Source organism: Vulpes lagopus, chromosome 11, assembly GCF_018345385.1.
Source record: "Vulpes lagopus strain Blue_001 chromosome 11, ASM1834538v1, whole genome shotgun sequence".
Lineage (NCBI taxonomy): Eukaryota > Metazoa > Chordata > Mammalia > Carnivora > Canidae > Vulpes > Vulpes lagopus.
Window position 1 is genome coordinate 46,966,191 of NC_054834.1, and position 25,560 is coordinate 46,991,750.

General features: G+C 47.6%; 2 protein-coding genes across 2 annotated transcripts; one reads left to right on the forward strand and one right to left on the reverse strand.

Annotated features, from left to right (window-relative positions):
- The first annotated feature begins 8,709 nt into the window (after positions 1–8,709).
- AVPR1B (arginine vasopressin receptor 1B) lies at positions 8,710–14,156 on the forward strand. Its single transcript, XM_041773454.1, has 2 exons — positions 8,710–9,649; positions 13,834–14,156. Exons 1-2 carry the CDS (start codon positions 8,710–8,712, stop codon positions 14,154–14,156), a joined length of 1,263 nt encoding a protein of 420 aa, XP_041629388.1.
- A 7,164-nt stretch (positions 14,157–21,320) lies between these two features.
- RHEX (regulator of hemoglobinization and erythroid cell expansion) lies at positions 21,321–24,931 on the reverse strand. The gene is made up of 5 exons (XM_041773548.1): positions 24,752–24,931; positions 24,430–24,530; positions 23,310–23,441; positions 22,022–22,092; positions 21,321–21,521 (listed from the first exon to the last, which is right to left on the reverse strand). The coding sequence occupies exons 1-5, from the start codon at positions 24,760–24,762 to the stop codon at positions 21,321–21,323; spliced, it is 516 nt and encodes a 171-aa protein (XP_041629482.1). The 5' UTR covers positions 24,763–24,931.
- Positions 24,932–25,560: the final 629 nt, after the last annotated feature.

Consider the following 25,560-nt stretch of genomic DNA (forward strand, 5'->3'; position numbering starts at 1 on the left):
TCAGTGGGGTGGCTCTGCAGATTAGCATCTGTCTTTAGTTCAGGTCATGATCCCGGGGTCCTGGGATCGAGTCCTACACTGGGCTCCCTGTGGGGAGCCTGCTTCTTCCTCTGCCTGTGTCTCTGCCTCTCTCTGTGTGTCTCTCATAAATAAATAAATAAAATCTTAAAAAAAAAAAAAAGACGCCTGGCAGGTACCCTCAAGTTCAACCAATTCAACTACCTTACATGACAGGAAACTGACGCCAGAGTGAAAAGGTGACTTCATCATGGGCACAGCGCCAAACTCCTGACAGTAACAAGAGGAGAGTCAAGTTTCCCAGCTTCGAAGCCAATGATCTTTCCTGATCCATCTTTCCAGCAGGTGTTTATTGAGCACCTACCACGTGCCAAGAACGTGGTAAGAGCTGGGGATACTGTCACGGAGGGTGAATAATAGACCCCTTGGCCCTTTCACATGACCTACCTGTACACATTAGCAACATGAATGGGCTCCCTGACTGGCCACCTCCCAGTGGGGCACAGAATTGGGAAGTGTTGATGAGTGAGAAGAAAAATGGAGAGGAGTGTCTCTAATGTGGGCTACTATCTACCCATCCACCGGCCCAACCTAGGCAGTAAAACTAGCTGTGGGAGTACTTGGGGTGCTGGGCCTGGTGGTAGTACCCAGGGAACATGGTAGGAAGGTGGGGCAAGGAGGATGGGGGAAAACAGAGCAGATGGCTGGAAATAGGCTTGTAAGGGCGCAAACCCCCCTCCTTGCATGTGAGCTGAAGCGGGTGGTGGGGCAGGTACATCGGACTTCTTAACGATACATCTTGATGCTATTTCTCTGGGGCAGGGCAAGGGGAGCACCGGAGAAGCAAATGGCATTTAGCTGTTCTCCACAGTCCCTGCCTCTGGGACTCAGCAGCTGTACCCCTCCCCACTCCTGTCCCCACCCCCAGGCCTGCTCCCTCCAGGGCTCCTAGCCTCAAGCAGTCAGGCCTACTAAGTCAGAGGGGAACCAGCTTTCCCAGAAACTAGAAAGCTATGTTGTGCTCTTGATTCTCTGGGAGTTATTGCCACCATTTTATTAAATTCCAGGAAAACTTAGTGGAGATCTGAGAGCTACAATGAGCTTAAAAGAAAAAAGAAAATCTAAAACTTTCTCATGAACTGATGATAACTAATAGGAGACGTGTCAACCAACCTGCAAATGGAGTCAAGGGCAGTATTATTTGAGCATGACAGAGTCATCTGCTGTTCTAAGAGCCATGCCAGAAAGCCAGGCACCCTTTGGACACTCAATCCCAGCACCTGGGATACCATCCAGCACTAAGTAGGCCTCTCTTCCCTTGCAGCTAAGCTCTGCCCTGGGGCCAGGCAAGGGTAGCACTGGATCATAATGAAGGGCCACTCATTTTTAACTACCTGCGAGGTTACTGAGTGCCAGGATGTCCGGGCACTGGATCCCCACACCTGTACCTCTCACAGCTGAGTCTGGCCTAGTAGGGCTGTTGGAATTCTCAGTGGCATTAGAGTCACTCCTTCCCTCTACTCTCCAGAAAACCTGTCAAAAGTCAGATTATATACCATGCAAACCATTATACCCCTCTCTCTACTTTTGTGAATATTTAAACATTTCTAAAGTAAAGTAAAAAAAATGAAGGAACATTAACTGGCAGGGATATTTCATTTACACATCTGTGCCTATTAAATTGTGAATTCACATTCAACAAGTTTATTGAGCTTCTAGTATACACCAAGCACGGAGTTGGCCTTTTAGTTTCAATGCTGAAACTTTTGCCTCACAGCAGTGGATCCGATCTTTATGGATGAGCCCTAGGCATTTTACTTTGTTCAGGAGATTCTCATATGCAGCCAGAGTGGAGAATCACTGCTCTGAGGAAAAGATGGGGAAAAGAGCACATGAGTGGGCTTGGGTCCTGACTCTCACCTTCATAGCCATGTGGTGTTGAGACCCTCACTTGTATCTTTGGCTTTCAGGTTGGACTTTCTTCTGGAAAATGGGAGGATGGAACTTGATAGTCTTTGAGGTCCTTTCCATCACTTTTAAGCCTCTTGGTTCTGAACCAAAAAATAAATTCCCTTTCAACTCCAACATTCTGTGATTGTACAAGCTATTTTATGGCAAGAGGAACAACTAGAGACTTTCTGGGAGTCCTTGAAATCAATACTGCTTAGTCTGTCATCCTGTCCTCTATATGTACTCCTTTTACTCATCGGCTCTCCATCAATCTCGGAGTTAATCAAACTTAACAGAAGACAGTGGCAACAGCAAGGCCTGCTCCCGGCTGTAAAAGATGCATTAGTCCCAGTAATGGCCCATCTTCCCCAGACCACTTCCTCCATCTAGACGTTTATGGGATTGTGAATCAAGGGTTACCCAGGCAGGCAGAAAGGTGAGGGCCTGGTAGATGCCAAGTATGATGAGAAGGGACCAGGCATCTCTATGAAATCCCAGCTCTGGCAAGTAACTCAATGTGTTCTGAGTCCCAACCCAGGAGAGACCCCCCGCCCCCAGTCCAGGCACCCAGAAACTGCAGGAGAGAAATGGCCTTATCCATTTACTTCTGCCCAGGTCATGGTCTGGCATAAGAGGGACACATGCCCCACACTTCACTGGCTATTAATAATGTAGGAAGGGTTTTGAGTTCACCTTTTTGGCCAAAATGGAAGATTATTTAGAGAAGAAATACTGTCAAATATATATTTTAAGAAACAAATTTCATTTCTCATGATAGCTCTATTCCTGAAAATGCTGTGTTCAAGTTGAATGTATGGAAATAGAACAGTTCTTTCTTCTTTAATTGAAGTGACACTAACCGATTCTGATTTTGATTTCTCTGTATCTTAGTCTACTAGTTAGTAATATAGAAACCAACATTCAAATCCAAGGAAGCAAATTCTTTTGTAAAGGATTAGGTTAAATTATTTGAGGACAAATCATGTCTTTTTTAATTTTAAAATATTTTTGGTAGAAGGCTTTACAAGTCTTTATGATTCCTTAAAGATTCAACTTTTAATTTATGCAAGGTCAGATTCCAGTGGGCACCCACAAGTCACTGTTCCCATTACTACATCGGGAAGATGGGAATAGAGTAAGTATGTATGTGAGTGGCAAGTCTGTGTTAAAAGGGTACTATATGCTCACCTACCTAAGGGAAGACCAATAGGTAATGCTTAAAACCCAAAGCTGAAGAAGGAACAGTGTATTTTGTTATTTAGAAATATGAAAGTTGATAGCAAATAAATCTAATAATAAGTTTAAAAGGGTGGCCTCTGCCAAGAAATACCATAAACCAAGTAAAAGGATCAATGACAAAATGAGAAAAAGTATTTCCAATTTAAATGTCAGATAAGGGTTCGTTACCAAAGGATGTAAAGTTTCCAACAGAGAAAACAAAAAGACCAATAATCACAGAAAAATTCATTAGAGATATCAGTAATCATTAGAAAAAGAAATAAGAATGGTTCTTGACAGGGGCACTTGGTGGATCGGTTGAGCAGCTGACTCTTGATTTCAGCTCATGTCATGATCTCAGTATCATGAGATTGAGCCTTGCTCCAGGCCTCTGTGCTTAACAGGGAGTCTGCTTCTCTTCCTCTTCCTCCGTCCTTCCCCTTACTTGTGCATGGTCTCTCTCACTCTCTCTCTCAAATAAAATAAATAAATCTTAAAAAAAAAGAACAGCTTTTGACCTTATAGTGCTCAACCTCACTCATAATAAAAGACACAAATTAAAACTATACTGAGATACTATTTTTATCTTATCAGATTGGCAAAAATCCAAAATTTAAGAACACACTCTTGGCAAGACTATAAAGAAACAGGTACCCTCATACATTCCTAGTGGGAATGCAAGTTGGCCCAATCCCTGGAGAGGAGAATTTGGCAATATATAGTAAAACTGTTAATGTTTAACCCAGCAATCTCATTTCTAGAAGCCTACCACAGAGATACACTGGCAAAATATAGAAAGAAATATATACAAGGCAATTTTTTGAAGCACTATATGTAATAGTAAGACTGGATACAACCAAAGTCCCCATCAAAGGGGATTGGATGAATAAAGTATGATAGGTCCACAAACTGGAGTGACAAGCAACTGCAAAAAGGAAAGAGGAACAACTATGTTCTCCTATGAAGTACTAGTCTCTCTACTTTTATATGGCTAAAAAAATTTAATAAAAAAACTTTTAAAATAGAAGAAAATGATTACTTTTAGGGAGTTAAACAATAGAGCAATTTTGGAAGGATTGCTTTTTTCATTACAATCACTATAGAATCATTTGACTTTTTATACTATGTACATGTAAAAATAAGTATATTTAAAAATTAAAAGTGAAGAGGACTGCCATGAATATAATACTTAATAGTAAAACTTAAGAAGCAATCTCATTAAAGGCAGAAATATCAATGATGCCTGCACTTCAACTTTCTACTGGAATCTTAGCCATTACAATAAGACAAGAAAAAAGAAATGGACTAGGAATAAAAGACAAAGAATGACTGTTGTTTGCAGACAATATTAAATGCACAGATAATCCAAAATAATTTACTAATAATTTTTTTGTAGCAAAATTGCTAAACATAAGAGCAAGACACAAAAATAAATATTGTTTCCATATGCTGGGAACTAACCAGAAAATGTGATAAAACAAAATTTTGTATATAGTGGCAACAGAAACTATCAGGTATAGATAAAGAACTCTAACAAAAGATGAGATATTTATGAGGAAAATCATAAAATATTATAGAAGAACATAAGAATAGATCTGATTAAAATCATGAATGTGAATTCTCCCCAAGTTATTCTCTAAACTGAATGCTTCTAACCAAAAGCTTAACAGATATTTTTGTGGAAACAGACAAACTGATAGCAATTCACAATTTTATTTATTAATTTAATTAATTAATTAATTATTTAAAGATTTTAGTTATTTATTCATGAGAGACAGAGAGAGACAGAGAGAGGCTCAGAGACACAGACAGAAAGAGAAGCAGGCTCCATGCAGGGAGCCTGATGTGGGACTCGATCCCGGGTCATGCCCTGGGCCAAAGGTGGTGCTAAATTGCTGAACCACCCAGCTGCCCTCAATTCATAATTTTAAAATTGTGAAAAACAGTTTGAAAATAAGAAAAAGAGTAAGACTTAGTTTTACCATATTAAGTTTTACCATATATGAAGTTTACCATATACAAAGCTTTAGTGCCTAAAATAGTGAAATATTAGAGCAGCGATAGAAAATAAAACAATGCAACAGAACAGAGATCCCAGAGACAGGCTCATACATATTTTGAACTTGATATGTTTATTATACAGATGACATTGAGAAATTTTGTACTACTCAATAAATGAAGAAATTGGTTTGCCACGTGGGAAAAAAAATGAAGTTAGATTCTTACCTGACACATATACAAAAATAAGTTCTGGATGGATTAAAGACCTAAATATGATATTAGAAAAAAAACAGAGGGAATACCTCTGTTCTTGAGATAGGGAACACAAGACAAAAAAGTACAAATGATAAATGAAAGTATTGATGACATAAAATTTTAAATTTTTTCTGTCACAAATGACCCCATAAACAAAGTTAAAAGATGGGGGTATCCCTGGGTGGCTCAGTGGTTTGGTGCCTACCTTCACCCCAGGGCAGGATCCTGGAGTCATGGGACTGAGTCCCACATCAGGCTTCCTGCATGGAGCCTGCTTCTCCTCTGTCTGTGCCTCTGCCTCTCTCTCTCTCTGTGTGTCTCTCATGAATAAATAAATCTTAAAAAAAACAAAAACAATGTTAAAAGATAAGTGGCCAATAGAGGAAAATATCTGTGACATATCAGAATACATAAAAGTTCATACCAGAATGTGTAGAGAAGTCCTACAAATCAGTAGGAAAAACAACCTAATAAAAAATTGTGCAGAGGATGTGAAACAATTCACAAAAGAGGAAACCCAAACCACAGATAAATATATGGAAAGATATCCCCAAAAGTTAGGCATCGGAAAAAAAAAATTAAAGGAAAATGAGATGCTATATCACACTAATCAAATTGATGAAAATGAAAAGTCTGACTGTGAGGATGTCGAGAAAGTTCAGGGCAGCCAGTGGGAGAATAAATCAATACAACACACTTAGAGATGAAAGTTAGGACATGGTCCTACCTAATTGAAAATTCATACATTGTATGACCCAAGAATACCAATACCCAGCCTGTACTTCCAGATGTACACTCAAGGAAATTTTCACACATGAACAGAGGGAGGCCTACGTGGAATATTCATTGTAGCATTTAAAAAATAGCAAAAGAAAAAAAAAAGAGCTGGAAATAAATTCAATGACAAAAGTAGGGTTGGGGATAATTAAATGTGTTAATAGTCACACGGTTGAATACCACACAGTAATTAAACTGAATGAACTAGATCTATGTACCCTCATGGAAAGATCTCAAAAATCAAGTAGAATTTTAAAAATAAGTTCTTGAGAGCCATCTCTAGTATGATATCATTTATGTAATATGTAATATTTTTAAAACGTATAAATATACATAATTTTAATGAATATATCAAGAAACAAATGGGAATCAGAAAATAGAGACCAGCTAGACAGCCCTTTATAGAAATTTTGCTGTGAAGGGGAGGAGATTGCTGAAGTTGGAGGTAGAGATGTAGTGTCTGAGGAGGGTTATGACATTTTTTTTTTTTTTTAATGGATAATGCTAGAGTTTGTTTGCCTGCAGACAGAAATGAACCAGTAGAGAGACTTAAAATTGTCAGTGATAGCAAAATCCTCAAGAAGGTGGAGCGCAGGAGGACGCTACGGTATTTTGGGGAAGAGATGGTGTTTGAACCACGGCAGTGGGATGCAGTGGCGATGAATTTGTAGGTGTTTAGGAGGCAACCCCTCTTCCAGGGCGATGTTAATTGCTGGGTGGGTGGGTGACAATGTAAAGGGGCATCTGGGGGATCCCTGGGTGGTGCAGCAGTTTGGCGCCTGCCTTTGGCCCAGGGCGCGATCCTGGAGACCCGGGATCGAATCCCACGTCGGGCTCCCGGTGCATGGAGCCTGCTTCTCCCTCTGTCTCTGCCTCTCTCTCTCTCTCTCTCTCTCTGTGACTATATAATTAAAAAAAATTAAAAAAAAAAAAAAAAGAAAATTAAAGGGGCATCTGGTTTGATTAAAGGAAGGGACAAGAGGACCTCTGAGCAATGATAGGTCTTGTGCTTTCTGAGGGTGGCGGACCCTATTGTCACTCCTAATCAACTTCTAATCTACTCCAATAATCCACCTTGTGGATTTATCTGTCCCCTGGAGCACCAGCGTCTCTCACATACTGGGCGTTGGTCAAGTCTGCTCCTGGAAACGCTCCTTGCGAGGGTCCAGTCCTGCCTCTCCAGCATCCTGGTTCTGTGATCTTCTAGAGCAAGTCATGCCACTTCTCTGGGCCTGTTTCCTGCCCTCCCCCCGCCCCTCCCCCGTGGTTAACTGCTGGGTTGAGACTTCTAGGGACACACACAGCGACATTCCTCCGGTGGGCCCCTCCCACCCAGCGCCCCGGGGCTCTCAGGTCCAGGCCCTCCCACCGGCCCCTCTGCTATCTCACCACCCCTCCCTCTCCACGCGTGCTCGCGTTTTCTTCCTGCTTCATGGCTCCACGTCTCCCACCAGCGGCTGCTGTCAAAGGGGGCACCCCCTCGCTGGGGGCGGGCACCCACTCGCCCACCTGGCCAGCCCTGCAGAGTCTGGACCCTTCTGGAACTAACAGGGAGCCTGGGGCAGGGCACACGCCAACAGTGCGGCCAGCCTAAGGGGCCCCGCGTCGGGGACGGACCCCCACCCCGCTACTCCCTGCGTGAGCACCTGTCTCGGGAGGTAGGCCGTTGGCTCCCGGGGGGGGGGGGGGCTCCGGGGGGCGGGGATGCGGGGGGAGCGCGGGAGAGGTCCTCTGTCTGCGAGTCCGGGGTCTGGCACGCACTTGCGTGCGACTTCTGTTTCCCTGCTGGCGGTCCCCCTGTCCCTCCTCCCTCCCCGACGCCCCCACCCCCAGCCTCTGGTCCTCCTGCGGGCTGAGCCCTGGGAGCCTCACTCCGCCCCCTTCTGCACGAGCCAACCCGCGCGCCCAGGGGCTGCTGGGCACCTGCTGCGAGCCCATAAAACCCCGCTCCGCTCCAGTCGCTGCGCTCAAGGCCCCCCTGGTCGCAGTTCCCCGCCCCGCGGGCTTCCTGGGGCTTCCAGCCCAGCAGGCGATGCCAAAGGCCCCAACCTCGCCTCCAGGCAGGCTTAGGGACATCGGTTTCGGCTTCCAGAAAAGTTGGGAGAAAGTGAATTTGGAATGGATTGGGAAGTAGTAGCAGCTCCCCAAGCTCCTTTCCCTTCCAGAAGCTTCATCCTGCACAGCCTCATCCATTCTTCTTTTCCTGACACCTTGTTTCCATCCCTGAGCCCTCTTTCTCTTTGCTCCTAGGTCTTACCTCCACACTGTGTGATCAGCATCTTCTCCTTCCTTATCTTTCTCTCTGAGATCCTGTTAACCATTTCTACCTATTTTCACCTTCTCCCTGTCATTGTCTTCTTTCTCCCTCCTAAAAACCTTGAAGCTTCCCACTCCAATTCACCCATCAAAGTCCTCCACTCCCCCCCTCACCCCGCCCCACTATCCATCCCTTTCTCTACCTCCTCCTCTTCCCTCCCAGCAAAGTCAACTATGACTTCTGGGCCTACCTGGGCTGCCAGCCCCACTCCTGGGGGCACCTTCTCTGCCCCCAATGCCACCACACCCTGGCTGGGCCGGGATGAGGAGCTGGCCAAGGTGGAGATCGGAGTCCTGGCCACTGTCCTGGTGCTGGCGACAGGGGGCAATCTGACTGTGCTGCTGACCCTGGGACAGCCAAGCCGCAAGCGCTCCCGCATGCACCTGTTTGTTCTGCACCTAGCCCTCACAGACCTGGGCGTGGCACTATTCCAGGTGCTGCCCCAGCTGCTGTGGGACGTCACCTACCGCTTCCAGGGCCCTGACCTCCTCTGCCGGGCTGTCAAGTATCTCCAGGTGCTCAGCATGTTTGCCTCCACCTACATGCTGCTGGCCATGACGCTGGACCGCTACCTGGCTGTTTGTCACCCTCTGCGCAGCCTCCAGCAGCCCAGTCAGTCCACCTACCCGTTCATCGCTGCTCCCTGGTTGCTGGCTGCCGTCCTCAGCCTGCCTCAAGTCTTCATCTTTTCTTTGCGAGAAGTGATCGAGGGCACCGGGGTGCTGGACTGCTGGGCAGATTTCCGCTTCCCTTGGGGGCCTCGGGTCTACATCACCTGGACCACCCTGGCCATCTTTATCCTGCCCGTGGCCATGCTCACAGCCTGCTACAGCCTCATCTACCATGAGATCTGTAAGAACCTAAAAGTCAAGACACAGGCCCGGAAGGTGGAAGGAAGAGGCTGGAGGGCCTGGGACAGGATCTTGCCTTCTGGCCCAGCCGCAGCCACTCGGGGACTGCCGTCCCGAGTCAGCAGCATCAGCACCATCTCCAGGGCCAAGATCCAAACTGTGAAAATGACTTTTGTCATTGTGTTGGCCTACATCGCCTGCTGGGCACCCTTCTTCAGCGTCCAGATGTGGTCCGTGTGGGACAAGAACGCTCCTGATGAAGGCGAGTGTGTGTTTGTGGGGGAGTGGGGGCAGAAAAGAGCAAGGAGAGGAGAAGAGCAGGCTTAGGATAGGGTTCTTCAGCTTCCCAGGGCTGGGCAGGGAGCAGATGAGTGAAGGAATTAGGAAAGGTGGTGCCTATCCCCCGGGAAAAGAGGTAACTCCCAGGCAGCCTGCAGATGCCATGTATCTTTTATGTAAGATTTCCATATTTTAAATTTTGGGCACCTAATTTAAATGCTCAAAAATAATTTAAATAAATAAATATAAACGCTTGAAACTATTACATGGCCTTAATGAAATACGACTGTTGACAGATTCGGCCAACCAATTAACTGCCAGTTGCATAGATGAGCATTAGAATCATGGAATGACTGAATTGAAAAGAATTTTCAAATTGTCCAGGATGACAATTCGTGACCACAGCTGAGAGCTGTGTCTCTCAGCCCTCTACCTTCCTGAGCCTGGGCATGACTTTGAACTCCTTCTCAACAACTACTTCCAACTGATTAGCTTGTTGGCACATGACAACTCTGAAATTTTGAGTTCAGCCCTTTCATTTTGCTAATGTGGAAGAAAGGCTCAGAGGGGAAATGTGACTTGCCCGGGGCCACACAGCTAGTGAGTGGTAAAGTGAAAAGTAAAACCTAGGCCTGCTATCTCGTCTTTTTCCCTTACCCCATACTCTGTTCAGAATTCTGGCTCTGAATGTCCTGAGAAGCCGGGTCTTCCTCCTATGTGAAAAACAAAATGGGATCCTGGGATCTTCCGTGAACACCATGCTCCAGGTGGCACATGGGAGGTCTTGCTATTGTCCTTTTTCTGCGGTGAGGTAGAAGGAAGCCTCCTAAGTTTTAGACACTGCCAGATGGTCTAGCCACCTGGGACGGTGTGTACTCAGGAAGGTAGGGCTGAGTCCGGGCAGCCTAAATGTCGAAGAGTAGTGTTCAAAGACACCCTTTTCTGCTCCCAAGTAGAGTGAGACATGGGGACAAGTGCAAGTCAATTCATCTGAGTGTTTGGGAATAGGGGTGACTGTGTGCTCTACAGTGCGTGTCATGCACATAGCCCAGGATGTACAATGGGTGCCGCATGTAACTACCCTAGGGAGGCCCTATCCATAGATTCTTCTGGAAGCTTCCTGACAGTTTGCTGACCAGCAGACCCAGACTACCAATTCCTACCAGCTCCTAGGGAGTAGTTCCCCCTTCCCTTATGCTTTTGTTTTTAATCTCATTTTGCTTATCCTAGGACACACTCAAGCCAAATACTTTGCTTTTCTGGAGAGAGGAGGGCCAGACTGTTCATGAATTGAGTGCAACTCTGCAAGAGAAGTGTGAAAACCATACCAAACTATTACAGTCCTGTTTTATCCTTTTTTTGAACATCCCTCTGGACAAGAGGCTATTTGCAAATTACCCTTTATGCAATAAATATATTGATTCTAACCAACTATAGGGACCTCCCTGTTCTAGTCAAGCACAGAACAGAAAGGAGGAGGGTTTCCTAGTGCCAAGCAGCACATCCAGTCCTTGGTACTTAGTGGTAGCCTTCTCCTGCTTTACGTGTGAGTAACCTGAGACTCTGAGAGGTGAAATAACTGGGCCATCTCCAAAGTGCCACCACAAGTAAGACATGGAGCCAGGATTCAAATCACCACGGTCCAAATATTAGCTGTGACATGGCTTTACTCTCAATAATCCAGTTTAGCCAGTGGCAGAGGGGAGGAGGGGTGAGTAGTCATTTGATCCTTCATTGAGAAACCCACTAGAGGATGGAGACCTTGCCACGAGGCCAGTGCAGGCTTCCCTGCCGGCCTGCTGTGTCACTATTATCACAAGGCTGCCCCTCAGTACATACCTGTGCCTCACCTGCTCACCTGCATAGAGTGATTTACCACTTACCAATGGCATCTCTGAGCAAGGAGAGCAGGAATGAAGTGTTACCTTACAGACAATGTGCTCTCCCAGAAAACTGGAAGCCCTTTGAGGGCCTTCTAGTTGAGCTGAGAGCCATTATTTTAAAATACTTACTCTCCAGTACACTCAGTTCCTCTCCATAGTATGCTGGCCTCCTAGCCTCTCGTCCCTGAGTCTCTGGTTGGAGCCTGCCTGTCTCCTTGCCCTTGCTCCTGCTGCCCTCCCCACAACTGTCAGCTGAGTTCCTGTAGGGTACAGTATGGGTCTGCCCTCAAGGGCTGAGAGGTGGAGCCTCTGCAGACCCTGCTCCTCCGGCCACATTTCCAGCCCTTGCTGCTGGGCCTGGCTCAGAGGGGGTCAAATCAAACAGATGTTTCCCAAGCAAAGGCACTTGCAGATCCCCTCAGTCCCCGGCCTAATCTGGGCATTGAATATGTGTCAATGGAGTGGATAGGGTGAACACCATCCCCTTCACCAAAGCAACTTCCCACATCTTCCACAGCTCCCCGGTGTTCTGTGAACTGGGGAGCAGACCAGAATGCAGGGAAAATGAAGGAGGCTCTGTTTGCTGTTGAGGCTGGTCCTTCCTGCATCTCTAGGTGCTCCCGCCACACCCCCACTTCTATGCCCTCATAGGTCAGTCCAGGCTGAGTTGACTTTAGCTTCTCACCACTGTGATTCGTGTCTTCTCTCAAATGTTCTGACCCTGTGTCTTCCCTTTGCTTGGTCTCACAGCCCGGCAATGGAAGACAGATGCCCAAGGAACCAGAGTATCTGCAGATTTCACAGGGCTGGGGGCACCTGGGTGGCTCAGTGGTTGAGCGTCTGTCTTTGGCTCAGGTCATGATCGCAGGGTCCTGGAATAGAGTCCCACATTGGACTCTCCTCAGGGAGCCTCCTTCTCCCTCTGCCTGTGTCTCTGCCTCTCTCTGTCTCTCATGAGTAGATAAATAAAATCTTAAAAAAAAGAAAAAGATTTCACAGAGCTTTACAGAGCAGGCATTGGAGCTTTGCCTTTGAGTTTGTTCGTTGAAACTGCACAAGGGTTTGGGATTGCTGCCTTAGAGTCCGTGGACCTGGCTTCCAGTCTATGCCATAACCCCTAAGATTCACTAGAGCTTTGACATTGTTCTCAGTTATTTCTATAAGCTCTGCTGAAGAACAAGTTACCTCAGTGTGCAGCCTGTGCCATGGCTGAAATGTGGTGCATCTAGCGGATACTCAGGGTCCAGCCTGGAAGTTTCCTCCTGGTATGTAGAGCTTTATATAGTCTTCAGAAAGAATATTGTGTCTGGAAGACATCTTTTCAGTCTGCATCCTCACATTTTGACTGCCCAAGAGAGAAATTAGTTTTTCCCTGCAGGATGGTGCTTTCCCTGGGTATAATCCCTGTGGACGTGGAACAAGTATTTGTCTGGAATAAGATGCTTGGGTACTCTGTACCTAGAAGCTGCCCATCCACTGCTGTTGGAGATGATGCAATGGCACCTGCAGGACAGTCAGGCTGATTGCCCACCCAGGCCCCCACCAGAACCCTGGCACTGTCAGGTCTCATATGCTCACTGCCTGATGAGTGGGACTGTCCCTAGGGCCAAGGAGGACAGGATGCACCCATCTGTTTGACATAAATGAAAATGGGAATCAAAGGGGTCTGAACTTGGTCTAGAATCACAGTTATGTTCCCTGCATGATTTACAGAAGTTGTATCATTCTATTTTTTTAAAGATTTAACTTATTTATTCATGAGAGAGAGAGAGAGAGAGAGAGAGAGAGGCACAGACACAGGCAGAGGGAGAAGCAGGCTCCATTCCATGCAGGGAGCCTGACGTGGGACTCAATCCCAGGTCTCCAGGACCACACCCTGGGCTGAGGCAGCGCTAAACCGCTGAGCCACCTGGGAAGCCCGAAGTTGTCATTCTAGATCTCCATCCATTAGAGGTCTAAGTTTTGGAACAAAGATACTACCTCCTATTCAGGCCGGTCTCTCCCAGACTATGTTCACACCTCCAAAGTCAACTTGGAGTAAACCTTAGCTCCTAACCTTATTCTGAAGTTACAAGCAAGACCCAGAGATGAAGGACTCTGGAGCCAGAGAGGCAGCCCCAAGTCCCTGCTATGCCCTTTCTAATTGTAGAACTCAAGGGAGTCCTTCCCCACCTTAGGATCTCTGACCTCTGTCTCCCCCTTCTGCTCAGTGGGGTCTTGGACACTCTCCCAGGTGCCATCCAGCTCTGTAATTCCAAGACCTTTCGTGCTTCTTCTTCTGCAGATTCAACCAATGTGGCTTTCACCATCTCCATGCTCTTGGGCAACCTCAGCAGCTGTTGCAACCCTTGGATCTATATGGGCTTCAACAGCCACCTGCGCCCGCGCCCGCTGCGCCGCCTGCCCTGCTGCTGGGGGCCCCAAGCGCGCCCCCAGCTCTCCAGCCACAGCCCCTCGAGCCGCCGCACCACGCTGCTGACCCGCTCTAGCGGCCTGCTCCCCCTCACCCTCAGCCCCAGCCTCAGTGGGGGCCCCGGGCCTGAAGGCTCACCCAAAGACTCAGCGCAGGTGGACGCAGAGGCCTCCACAGAGACCGTCGCCTTTTAGGGAACATTCGCCAGAGCAGGGTGCGCCCATGGGGCTAGCAGAGGATCTCTGCTCATCTCAGCACTGGGTGTAAATGCTGGGGGGGCTGGGGTTGGAGTTCGGGGGAGACCACTTTGAGGCCAGAATGGCTGCCCTGCCCTTGATGTTACAGGTGCCTCTGGTGTGCCGGCGGACCCTCGTGTGCTGGCAGTCTCACACCCTGGAAATCAGGGAGAGTCAAGCCTCTGTTTCCCTGATCCTGCACATTTACAGTGTACCTGGAACTCACCCATGTGGTGGATGTGGTGCCCCAGATCTCAGGCAGGCCTAGGACGGCCTTGACTAGGGGTTCACAGAGGACCGGGACTCAGGCCAGTCTCCCGCCTTGACTCTTTGTCCAATCCTATCCCGACTAGCACACCCAGCCAGCCTGGAGAGGGGAGGAGTGAAAACCTGTGAGAAGGATCCTATTTCTCTATCTCCATCCTGGATTTGTCTGTTTGTTTTGTAGAGGGAGGCTTCTTTAATGAAGGAAACCAAAGAGGGGTGGGTGAACTGGTACCTCGGCTTTGCCTGCTGTGCCCACCTGTCTACTGAAGGGAGATGCAGGATTTGGCACAGCACCTGCAGCTAGTAAAAATTCCACAAATGCTCGTGTTCCTTCTCCCTGTATCATCCACCTTTACAGGACAGGTAATAGGGCAAAGTAGACTCATCGGTGTGACCCACTGGAAGGGAGTATGCGAAGGAGGGAGGAAAGAAGAAGATGAAAACGATCACAGTAAGATTAAGAGTGGGCGAAGCCTCTGAGGCAGCACTCATTGGTGGCTCTCCTTCCTTCTCTCAGGGAATTTGCACTTCGCCCTCCTCGGGGCTGGCCCAGAGGAAACAACCTTCCAGAAAATGTGGCTGAATCATGGCTCTGGATTTCCTTGAGGTTTTTCAGGGCTTCCCTATTAGCCATGCATGCTGTGATGAAGTCAAGAGCCCAGGATCTGAGACACGACTCTGCCCTCGGGAAGGTCCCCTCCCTTCTCTGGGCCTCTTCTCACCTATTAGGACAGAGATGATCCAAAAGATCTTTCCCAGCTTTACCCTGTCGTGAGTTTGCAAGACTGGGCCTGGGGTTACAGCAGAGCCTTTTCTAACCAGCAAGCTCTAGAAGAATTGTTGGATTCTCATGGCAATGACATTTATACCCTTTGACTCAATTCTGGTGACTGTGAATCCTGCAATGGCCAGACTGTCTACTTTTGCCCTCAACTCAGTGCTACTGAAGTGGGAGAGGCAGCAGAGCAGATAGACTCTGGGACGTTGCCCTGCTCCTCCTCATTATCTCCAGTGGGACTTAAATCTCGGGGTGGCTTCCCCACCCGAATTCTGGTTCTAAACTAAGAGATGGCCTTGGCAGTGGAAAGGGCATCAGCTGGAAAGTCAGGAGAACCAGGTCTTGGTTCTGCCACCATGATAACCGACATGGGGAGGATGTCGACTGATCCTTCATCTCTGTTATGAGGGTCAAATAGGACTGTGGACGTAAAAGTGGTTGGTAGACTCAGGAGCTGTCTACCAGTGGAAAGGTCGCTAGGCTAACAAACAGCTCCTGAGAGCAGCTCCAGGGAACAGGTTCTCTGCCCTTCATTATGAGGGAAGCTGTAGGAAATGACTGCAACTTTGAGCTTTAAGAGGTCACTCAGCTCTGAGAAGCCTTCTTCGGCTTCCTTAAAAGAAAAGAACCTAAGCTGAGTTATGAGAGAGCAAAGCATCCCAAACCTTCAGTGCTAAGGAACCAGGGAGTGGGACACAGACCCTAATGGGACCCAGGTTCAGGGCAGACATGAGGGCCCACAGTCTCTCTTCACTACGTTCTGTTGCCTACATCAGTCCCTGACATCCAACTGCTCCTTCCCTGTCCATCTGTCCTGGTGGAGCTGGGCTCAGGGGCCTCCCCTGTCAGCATGAGCTGCTGAAGGTCCTCCTGCCCTGTGTACATAAGCCAAGCCCCTGCCTTTCTCACCACGGATCCCATCCCTCGTGCCCTAGTCAGTACCGAGTAAACCATGGCTCATCGTGACGACCAGGAGGGAGAAGGGACATCAGCTTTGCATTCCAAAGCCCTAGGTTTGAGTTCTGCTCTCATATGATCTTGGGCAAGTCCTCTAATCTCTCTGCGCAATGATTTCCTTTTTTGCTCAGTAGAAACAATAATGTCTACTTTGTTGCGGGTGGGGGTTGCTATAAGACCTTGGACTGTAGGACAGTCTACCATGGCCTGGCTCCAGATTGCATCTGGTGAGTAAGCTCCTGTGGGAAGCATGAGGAGGGTCTCTGTTTTCATTTCTGACAGCTAACCCTAGGAGGAGTGGAACCAGGCTGTCCCTGGGCTGGGCACTTTTGTGAAATGTTTGTGCCATCTTGTGACTCTATGAAATACTTCAATCCCTTAGAACCCCCGTGGGAGTAGAGGGTAGGGGTGGGCAGGACAGAGGATGGCAGGAGGCGAATTGGTTGACTATGGAGATTTCTCAGAAGGGTTTTTTATGTCGTTTGGTATATAGGCCAGTAAGTTTCCAGATGTCTGTGTCTGTGTTTTGTATGTAAATAGGTCTTTTTATTTATCAAGGAGCTCGAGACTCAGCCCAGGCTGCAGTGGCTCACTCCTAGGTCAGGAATCCAGAGATGGGGTTGAAAGTGACCAATAAAACTCCATAACCAGGAAATGTCTGGCCATGTTTGTTTCCTAGGTGCAGTGACAACAGGATGTTCAAGCTGAAATAAGATTTGTTCCCCTTGCTTAGGGTAGTGATGTGGAAGAGAGTTTGAGGGATGGGGAGGGACCTTCACCCACTTAAGAGCAAAACAGGAGCGTCCTGGCATTTGCCCTGGGGCCACACGGTGGCAGTAAGGAGCTGAAAATGAGTGAAGCTGAGCTGACCCCCAGGGAAGGCTGGGGAAGTCGCTCAGCCTCTCACTCTAATATCTGCTACCTTCCCCTACAGTTCTGGAGTCTTGGCTCCTTCTTTGACCCAGTTCTCCAGAGATAACCTGAACACATGCTTCTCTCTCTCATGGATGATATATTTGTCAAGAAAGGGCAAAGAACAAAGGCAAGGTGAGGGACCAAATGTAGAAATTGTTGCCTTTTTGAAAAGATGAGTGTTTGAGAGAGCTGGTGATCTGGTTTTGAGAGATCTCAAAAACACAGAGGAGCTGGAGTTATTATAATGTGTTTAATTTAGATACTGGGGCATGGGGAAGGAGGCATTTTTTTTTAAGATTTTATTTATTCATGAAAGACAGAGAGAGAGAGAGAAAGAGCGAGAGAGAGAGGGACAGAGGCAGAGACACAGATAGAGGAAGAAGCAGGCCCCATGCAGGGAGCCGGACGTGGGACTCGATCCCTAGTCTCCAGGATCCCACCCTGGGCCGAAGATGGCACTAAACCACTGGGCCACCGGGGCTGCCCAGAAGGAGGCCTTTTGAGAGTCTGGCTGGCCCCAGAAATGTGTCCTGATCTCGGGAGCAAAAAACCCACTGATGGCGGGCATAAAACACCTCCTCACCCCAGTAGGTCCTGATGGCCCGTAATACCACATGGAGTTCTACTGCAGTAATAGTGGGCATTTGGATGCTTGCTCCTTTAGATTACGACTCCGTTGAAGACTGGTCACATTTATTCTGGTCCACTATCTAGTCCCAGTACATTATTGACGTGTAATCAACCATCTACTTGTTCCTAGTAGCAAATCAGCTTCTCTGTATCTTGTAAGAGAAAGTTTTAAAAAAGATTTTACTTATTTATTTATTTGTTTATTTGAGACAGAGAGATGTGAGAATGAGTAGGTGTGGGGAATGGAGAAGGGCAGAGGGAGAAGCAGACTCCCCGCCAGGCAGGGACCCAGACATGGGGCTCAATCCTAGGACCCTGGGATCATGACTTGAACAGAAGACAGGTGCTTAACTGACTGAGCCACCCAGGTGCCCCTGTAAGATAAATTGGAAGAGATCTTTATCCAGTGCACACTCATGGTGGAATCCAGAGTGGGGCACTCGGTCATTCCCTGGATGTTCCGATGGCATATGACATGGAAGAAAGTGACTCATTTTGCTGAACACTGAGTTCCTCAAAAGGTGATTACTCATATAAGCAACCATTGGTACAGATTTACACAGCTGACCTTCTAAGTTCATGGAGATATTACATACAAAAGGACATTTTATCTCTAGCAACATGGTTAGCAATGAATTTGAGGATCACTTCAAACTGTTAGCTGGCCTCAGTCATCAGCTTATTGGCCCAAACTCCTTAGGACATAAGATGAACTTGCCTCTTCCCTTATCGGGGCATCTGAGAAGTCATCTGCGTCATCGACGGTCAGCCCAATCTCTATTACTCACTGGGTAGAGTCACGTGTTCAACCGCATGTAGAGACAGTGTTCTCTAAGAATGCCATTCCCAGATATTGTTAACCTCCATGACATATTTATTTGTTACAAATGTCATACTTTTGAAGCCAATCATAGCAGAGTTCATTATAGACCTTGATTAGATGGTCAGTAGCATTCAGACCCCTGTGCTCCCCGACATCACTCCCCACTCCGAGGGGCCCAGTCACAGATAGGTCTTCTGTAGTTCCGTACAGGTCAGTCCCTGGAGCATTTATGGAGAGGCTGCATCAGGTGGGCCTGCTCCGTTTCCCTCTGCCTTTTCTCCTATCAATCAATTTTTTAGCCATCTTTCTAAACTGAGGTCAGAAATCACCCTTCTCTGGGATGTTTAGTCTGATGACATCTGATCTTAACACTCCATACCCATTCTGCCCAAACACTTCTAGGGTTTGTTTTTATTGCTCTGTGTTAGTTCCTTTTTGTCACAGGTTTGGTACATGCTCTTGCCTGTCCCCGCAACGGGGTCTGAAGTGCCTTGACCTCGCCCACCCAGATGTTCAAGTGTTCTTTAAATGTATGCTTCTCCAAATCCCAGGGCCTTTCCAGAATCCTGCAGAAAGCAGGCACTCCATCCACGCTACTTTAGCTGTCCCTTCTCTTGGTGTTGGACCTGTCTCAGAGGTGTCCCTGCCCAGACTCAGTGTGTATGGTGACTCATCTGAACCTCTTCAACATACCTGTAAATTCCTTTTTTTTTTTTTTCCTTTTTAAAAGAGATCAATAAGAAGCCGTTTCATTTCTAGATACAAAGGCAGTGTTTTGGTGGTGACATTGTTGGTGTTTATTCCTCATTCTGCCTCCCTAATCAATAAAAATCTCTTTTTCTCTATTAAGAAAAGCTTTCTAAGAAGATGTCTTAGTCCATTCCAGCTACCATAACAAAATGCCATGAACTGGGTGACTTGTAAACAACACAAATTTATTTCTTTCAATTTTGAAGGCTAGAAGTCCAAAATCAGGGTGGCAGCACGGTTGGTGAGGACCCTCTTCTGGGTTTAAACCAGAAACCCAGACTTTACATGGGTTATATTCTCAAAAATCAAAAGGGGCTAAGGAGCTCTGTAGGGTCTTTTTTATGAAAGCACTAATCCCATACATGAGGACACCACCCTCCCTATCTAATCACACCCGGAGGCCCCATCCTTAATACCATCACCTTGGGGTTAGGATTTCAACATTTGAATTCTAAGGGGCACAAATATTCAAATTTAGCAGGAAAGTAACAACAGTGGTAGGCAAAAGGTGGAGGGACACGTAGACTGGCAAAACTGCGCAGGCCCAGACACTGAAGCCAGAACCATTTCTTCAGATCATCTTGGGAAGAGGAACCTGGGAAGATGAAAGCTGCCCCCTGTGCTCAGTACCAGGGCTAGAAAGGTCGATTATGGCCAGCAGGTAGAGCACGGGTAACAAATCCTCTCTAAGACCTGAGTGCTTGAATTTGGCCAGGCATGTTCCTAGGTCATCCATTTCTTGAGATGGTTTTTTAGCTATTGTGAGCAAATTTCTTTTTTAATTTCATGTCTTAATTGGCTGTTGGAAAAATATATTGTATATTTATCTAGTTTTTACTTACTGCATGTTATCAATTAAAACATTTTAAGTTAATTGTCTGAGATCTTGTAGGGCGAGGGTATCTACAAACGATGACAAATTTTATCCTCCTTTATAATAGCCCTCATTTTAGTCAACTGTCTTATTCCACCAATTAGAACTTTTATGGCAATGTTCGATGAAGGAAATGACAGGCTTGTGGAGACTTTTACTCCTTTCAGGATTCAATAAAACTGCACCTGTGACCTTACTGATAAGTATCATGTAATTAGCTGATTGAGATAAGCTGCTCTTTTTTTTTTTTTTAAGGATTTAATTTATTTATTTGACAGAGAGATAGCACAAGCAGGGGGAGCAGCAGGCAGAGAGAGAGAGGGAGAAACAGGCTCCCGCTGAGCCAGGAACCCAATGTAGGACTTGATCCCAGGACCCTGGGGTTATGACCTGAGCTAAAAGCGGGTACTTGACTGAGTCAGCCACCCAGGCAGCCCTGAGAGAAGCTGTTCTTAATCAAGTTAAGAAAGTGTCCTTTTATTCCTAATTGGCTTAAAGCAAACAAACAACAAACCAGGAAAGAATATTACATTTTATTGGGTTGAATTTGGGGAGATTTTCCCCTGGAATCACAGGTTGTGATGCTAGCTGGTATTTACCAGGATTCTGTTAGCTTTCATTCTTCAGAAATAGGGAATTCAAAGGTTGAAGGATAGGGAGCTTTCTAAGTGGCCTGTTCAAAGTGCTAAGGGCAGAGCAGGATTTGCTCAGCAAGACACAGACCCAAGGAGGGGTCACATGCAGGGTTGGGCAAGAGAGATGAAGAAGTGGCAAGTGGCAGTTGCTGTTTTATTTAAAACTTTTAAGGAAGTTGTTGCCAAACATTAAAGAGCTCAAAGAGTTATTAAATGGTAAGATTGCCAAACAGAACTCTACTACAGCTGATTAAAGATTTTTTTCCCCACAATTTTCTATGGAGAAAGACTTTACTGCTTTCTCTACTGATACCTCTACTCATCCATACTTATCTTGGAAGTTCTTCCTGACATCTGATCTGAATTTTTCTTGCTGAGTGAGATATAGGCCTACTTAGTCTCCTATGACTTGTTTAAAGAAGAAAAAAGTAATTCCCCTACAAAGTAAGTGCAAGAATTTGTAGAGAACTTCACCCCTTTTAAAACCTAGAATTCACATGGCCACTTGAGTGTACTCCACTGGCTCAGAGTCAGCAGGGTTCGCAAAAGTCCAGAAATTGGGCTTGTGGCTTTTCGGATAGACATTGACATAATCTGTGGTTTCCTTTAGGTTCTCATAGTCCAGAGCAGATTCATTTTTTAGTCCTCCAGGGGTTGAAAAGACCACTTGTGTGTAATTCACATCCTTGGTGGCCTTAGTGGGGGGGAAACAGAGAAATATGCATCAAAATTCCTACCAGGGGACCCCAGGATGGAACTCTCACTCCAGGAGGCTGAGCTCACCCTAGGCTGGAAGGGAAAGAAGTGGTTTGCAGGTGTCTGTGTTGGAGAGCAGGGAAGGGGGAGTGGGGAAGATTGCCAATGCTGTCTGTAGGGAATTCATCAGTTTAAGGAAAGATGTGGAGACTCAGTCTCAGGACTCAAAGCAGACTTTGGCCCAGTGACTGGCGTATGGGGAGGAGGAGGTGGTCCATTGGCACTTGCATTTTTACAGCCCACCCAGACCCATTTTGTGTGGATGATCCATATTGCTACGAGCCTGACCACCTGTCACCTAAGGATGCTGTAAAAGCTCAAGAAGCCCCTCCTTCCCTGCTCCCATCTCTGGAGCAGGGGTGACCTGGCTGCTCAGTCTTGTACAGCAAGGACCCCGACTGCATACGAAGGGCTGGGGTCACTAGGGGTATCCATTACCTGGCAGTTTTGAGGCGAGCTGTCAGAGTTGTCGGAGCTGTTGGAGCTATCTGAGGATGTGTCGCTGCCATCTAGGGAGAAATAGAAACTGTTCTTCTAAGGAAAGCTGGAGGGTGTTAGCAGGGAATGGACACAATGGAAGGAAGAAGGAGACAAAGAGGCAGAGCCAGCCACGTAAAGATAAGTGGAGAAGAGGGATTGGGAGCCTCTCCAAAATAGGCAGGAACGTGCCCAAGAGTTCAGGCACCGCTGCTCCATCCAGCTCCATCTGAAACGAATAGCAAACACTCTGGGGTTGATTGTGTTGGGAGGAATAATCAGGGACACGCTGACACGGTGTGGCCCCGGGCAAACAGCTCTAGCCTCCTCAGTCCGGGGCACAGGTTTGGCACTAAATGTGTCACTAACTCTAGGCAAGTGATATCCCTTTTTGTGTCTGGCTTTGATCCCCGTGAAGCAAGAGGGTTGGATGATGATCTCTGAGGTCCCTGGCAACCAGAGTCTCAGATTCTGGCCAGGCTCCGGGGAACCCTAGGGCCAGGGTCACGATGGGGCCTGGGTCCCTCCGTTTCCATTGGAACATTGAATTCTTGTGAGTGGTCTCTTGTGGTTCTCTGAGGTCTTACCTCAGTGCAGGGGAAGCCTGACAACCAGATATCTTCAACTGAAAAGATAAAATTAGAAGGCTGGAGCAAATGCAAATCAATCAAGAGATAAATCATTAGAAAAAGTGTGATCCTTGGTGAGTAAAGTGCAGCAGTTGTTTTGCTGTGGAAGCAGTGATTTCCATTGTGTGACCAGTGACCCGGTGTGTCTCCCTGGCCCTGAGAGAGAAAACAAGAGGGCAGTGTTCTTGTTGGGTCACTCACCACATGGGGATGGAGATCTGAGCCATCCCAAGACTCATGTTTATTAAAATATCCAGATACCGTGCCAGACGCAGGCAGACATCCTGGCTGTCCCACGAAGTGGCCAGGTAAAACAGGCACCATAATATTTCAAAGACAGGAGCAGAGACAAGCCCAATCCCTCTCTGCAGTGGCTCACACTCAACCAAACCTGGACAAGAACTTAGAGCCACACAAACCCATGGGGATGGCCCGATGCGAGAGGAAGAGCAGCTTACTGAAAAAGGCAGGCTGCTGGGGCCTTCACGGAGGTGGGTGCAAGGAATTCTCTAGTGGGGGGTCGGGCTGGCAGGGGCAGGGCTCGCTGCTGCAGGGCAGCTCCCCAGGGGCCCGGGCACAGAAGAATAAGCTTTATGACAAGTTCTCCCCCCATCACTCACGTCTATAATGGGGCTCAGACACAGGGGTGCTCCGAGTCTCCTTCTCCTGGGCAGCGAGTGGCTGACGGTGGGCAGGGCCGGGCCCGGGGTCCTGGAGCCTGGCCCCTTTCAGTATCCGCTCACTCTTCTTGGCTAAAGCGGACAAAGCCACAGTCAAATGTGGCAGCTCTCCAGGCCAGGCACATCCTGCCTGAGCACCACCCTCAATAGGACAAAACGTTCAGAGAGCCCTCTTCAAACCTCCCACTGCACTCAAAGCCCTGCAGCACCCCTCAACTCGTTTGGAGTACAAGCCTCACTGTTCCTCCTCCTCTCAGTTCCAGCCACCCTGGCCTCTCTGCTCCTGCTGTTCACCAAATACCCATCTGCTCAGAGCCTTTGCAGATGTCACTCGCTTCCTCACTTCCAGAGGTTTATACTCAAATGTCGGCATGTCAGTGATGCTGGCCGTCATCTAATTCATCTCTCCTTGCTTGGCTTCATCTTCTTCTTCTTCCCTAGGACTCACCATAATCCAACACACGTGTGTATACCTGTTTATCTAGTTTGTTGTCTGTGCCCCCCATGGAATATAAGTTATATAAGGACAGGGATTTTTGTTTTGTTTCCTGCTATATTGAATGAATGTATGCATGCATGCATGCGTGAATGAATGAATGAATGGCTAGAGAAACCTAGACTTCCTTTATTTTATTTTCCCTAATTTTAATACCGTCCCAGAACAGAACTTCTCTATTTTCCACTGTGAATCAGTTTAAGAATTTAAGCTAATCTCTTAGTCTAGCCATACTTCCTTCTGTTGAAATTCAAAGCCATTTCTTCGCCACACTGAGTCCTTTGGCAGTGATGAAGAAAATTAGTCAGACCCAGGCTATATGAGCCCATCCTCCTAAGCATTGCAGGAGGTTGTCTCTAGGTAGAGGGTCTGGGTGGTGGAAGGGCTCTGGGCTGTCATCCCCAACTGGAAATAGGTTGGGTCAGAGTGGAGATTACCCCGTACAGGATGATCTGCCCAGTGGATCCTCAAGGAGGTATTCAAAAGGGTCCTCGGGGGATCGTCGTGCTATAGGCTGGAGGATGGTGTCTGCAAGTGGTAGGAGGGAAATGCCAGGCCACTTACCCATGTTCCTGCAGAGCAGATAGTTGATGGCAGTGAAGAGGCAGGCCTGTAGGATGAAGGACACCACTGCAATCACTAAACCATGCCAGACCTTCATGTCTCTGTTGGGAAAGGAGAAAGGTCAGAGTTAGAGGTTGCAGAGATTCTAATGCAGCTACAAACCCGTCCCTGCCCCCAGCCAGAGCCAGCCATCTGGTGCTGCTGTGTGTCTCAGGGCAGGTCCCTTTGCCTCTCTGGACAGTAAGGCATGGGGAGCCGGGGAGGGTGGTATGCATGCTCCAAAGCCAGTTTTACCAGTCATTCTCACTGGAACCCCACTCACTCTGTCAGCATGATGAGCTTGCAGGGCAGCCCGGGGAATCAACGAAGCTCAGGCTCTTACGGGGGCAGAAGGAAGAGAGCTGGGAGCAACCACTCTGGGCACCACGTCTGCACGTTGCGTCCCCCACAGGACAGGCCAGGATAACTGCAGGAGGCAAGGTGGCTGGTCAGGACTCCTGGAATCTACACCCCAATTCCCCTCAGGCAAACTCAGCGGCGGGGGTGGGGGGAGTCTTTGCTCTCCCCAGCTTTCAGTTTTTGAACCTACAAAATAGGCAGTAACTAGTAGTTAGATAGTCGCACCTGACAGCGGGTGGGCATGCACTTGTGCCAGCCACAGAGCTGAGCCACTGGCACACACACCTACCTAACCCACACGGTCCCGTGCCTGGGATATCACGACCCCTCCTTTAAGGACGAGCAGTGGGAGATTCAGACTGCAGGGGGACACGTCGGAGGTCGCGCAGCTGGCATCAGCTGGGCATGGATTGGGGTTCTAAATCCAAGCCTGCATCCTCGCCCGATGGCCTCAGCTCCAGGAGAGTCTGCTGCCAGAAGGACCAGGGGATTCAACTCAAGCAAATAGAGTCGGAGAGAGTCATTAAAGAAATCTAAATCTTGGGTGCCTGGGTGACTATCAGTTGGGTGTATGCCTCCGGCTCAGGTCATGATCCATGTCCTAGAATCGAGTCCCACATCGGGCTCCCTACCCAGCAGGGAGTCTGCTTCTCCCTCTGCCCTTCCCCCTGCTCATGCTCTCTCTCTCTCTCTCTCTCAAGTAAATAAATAAAAATCTTTAAAAAAAAAAAA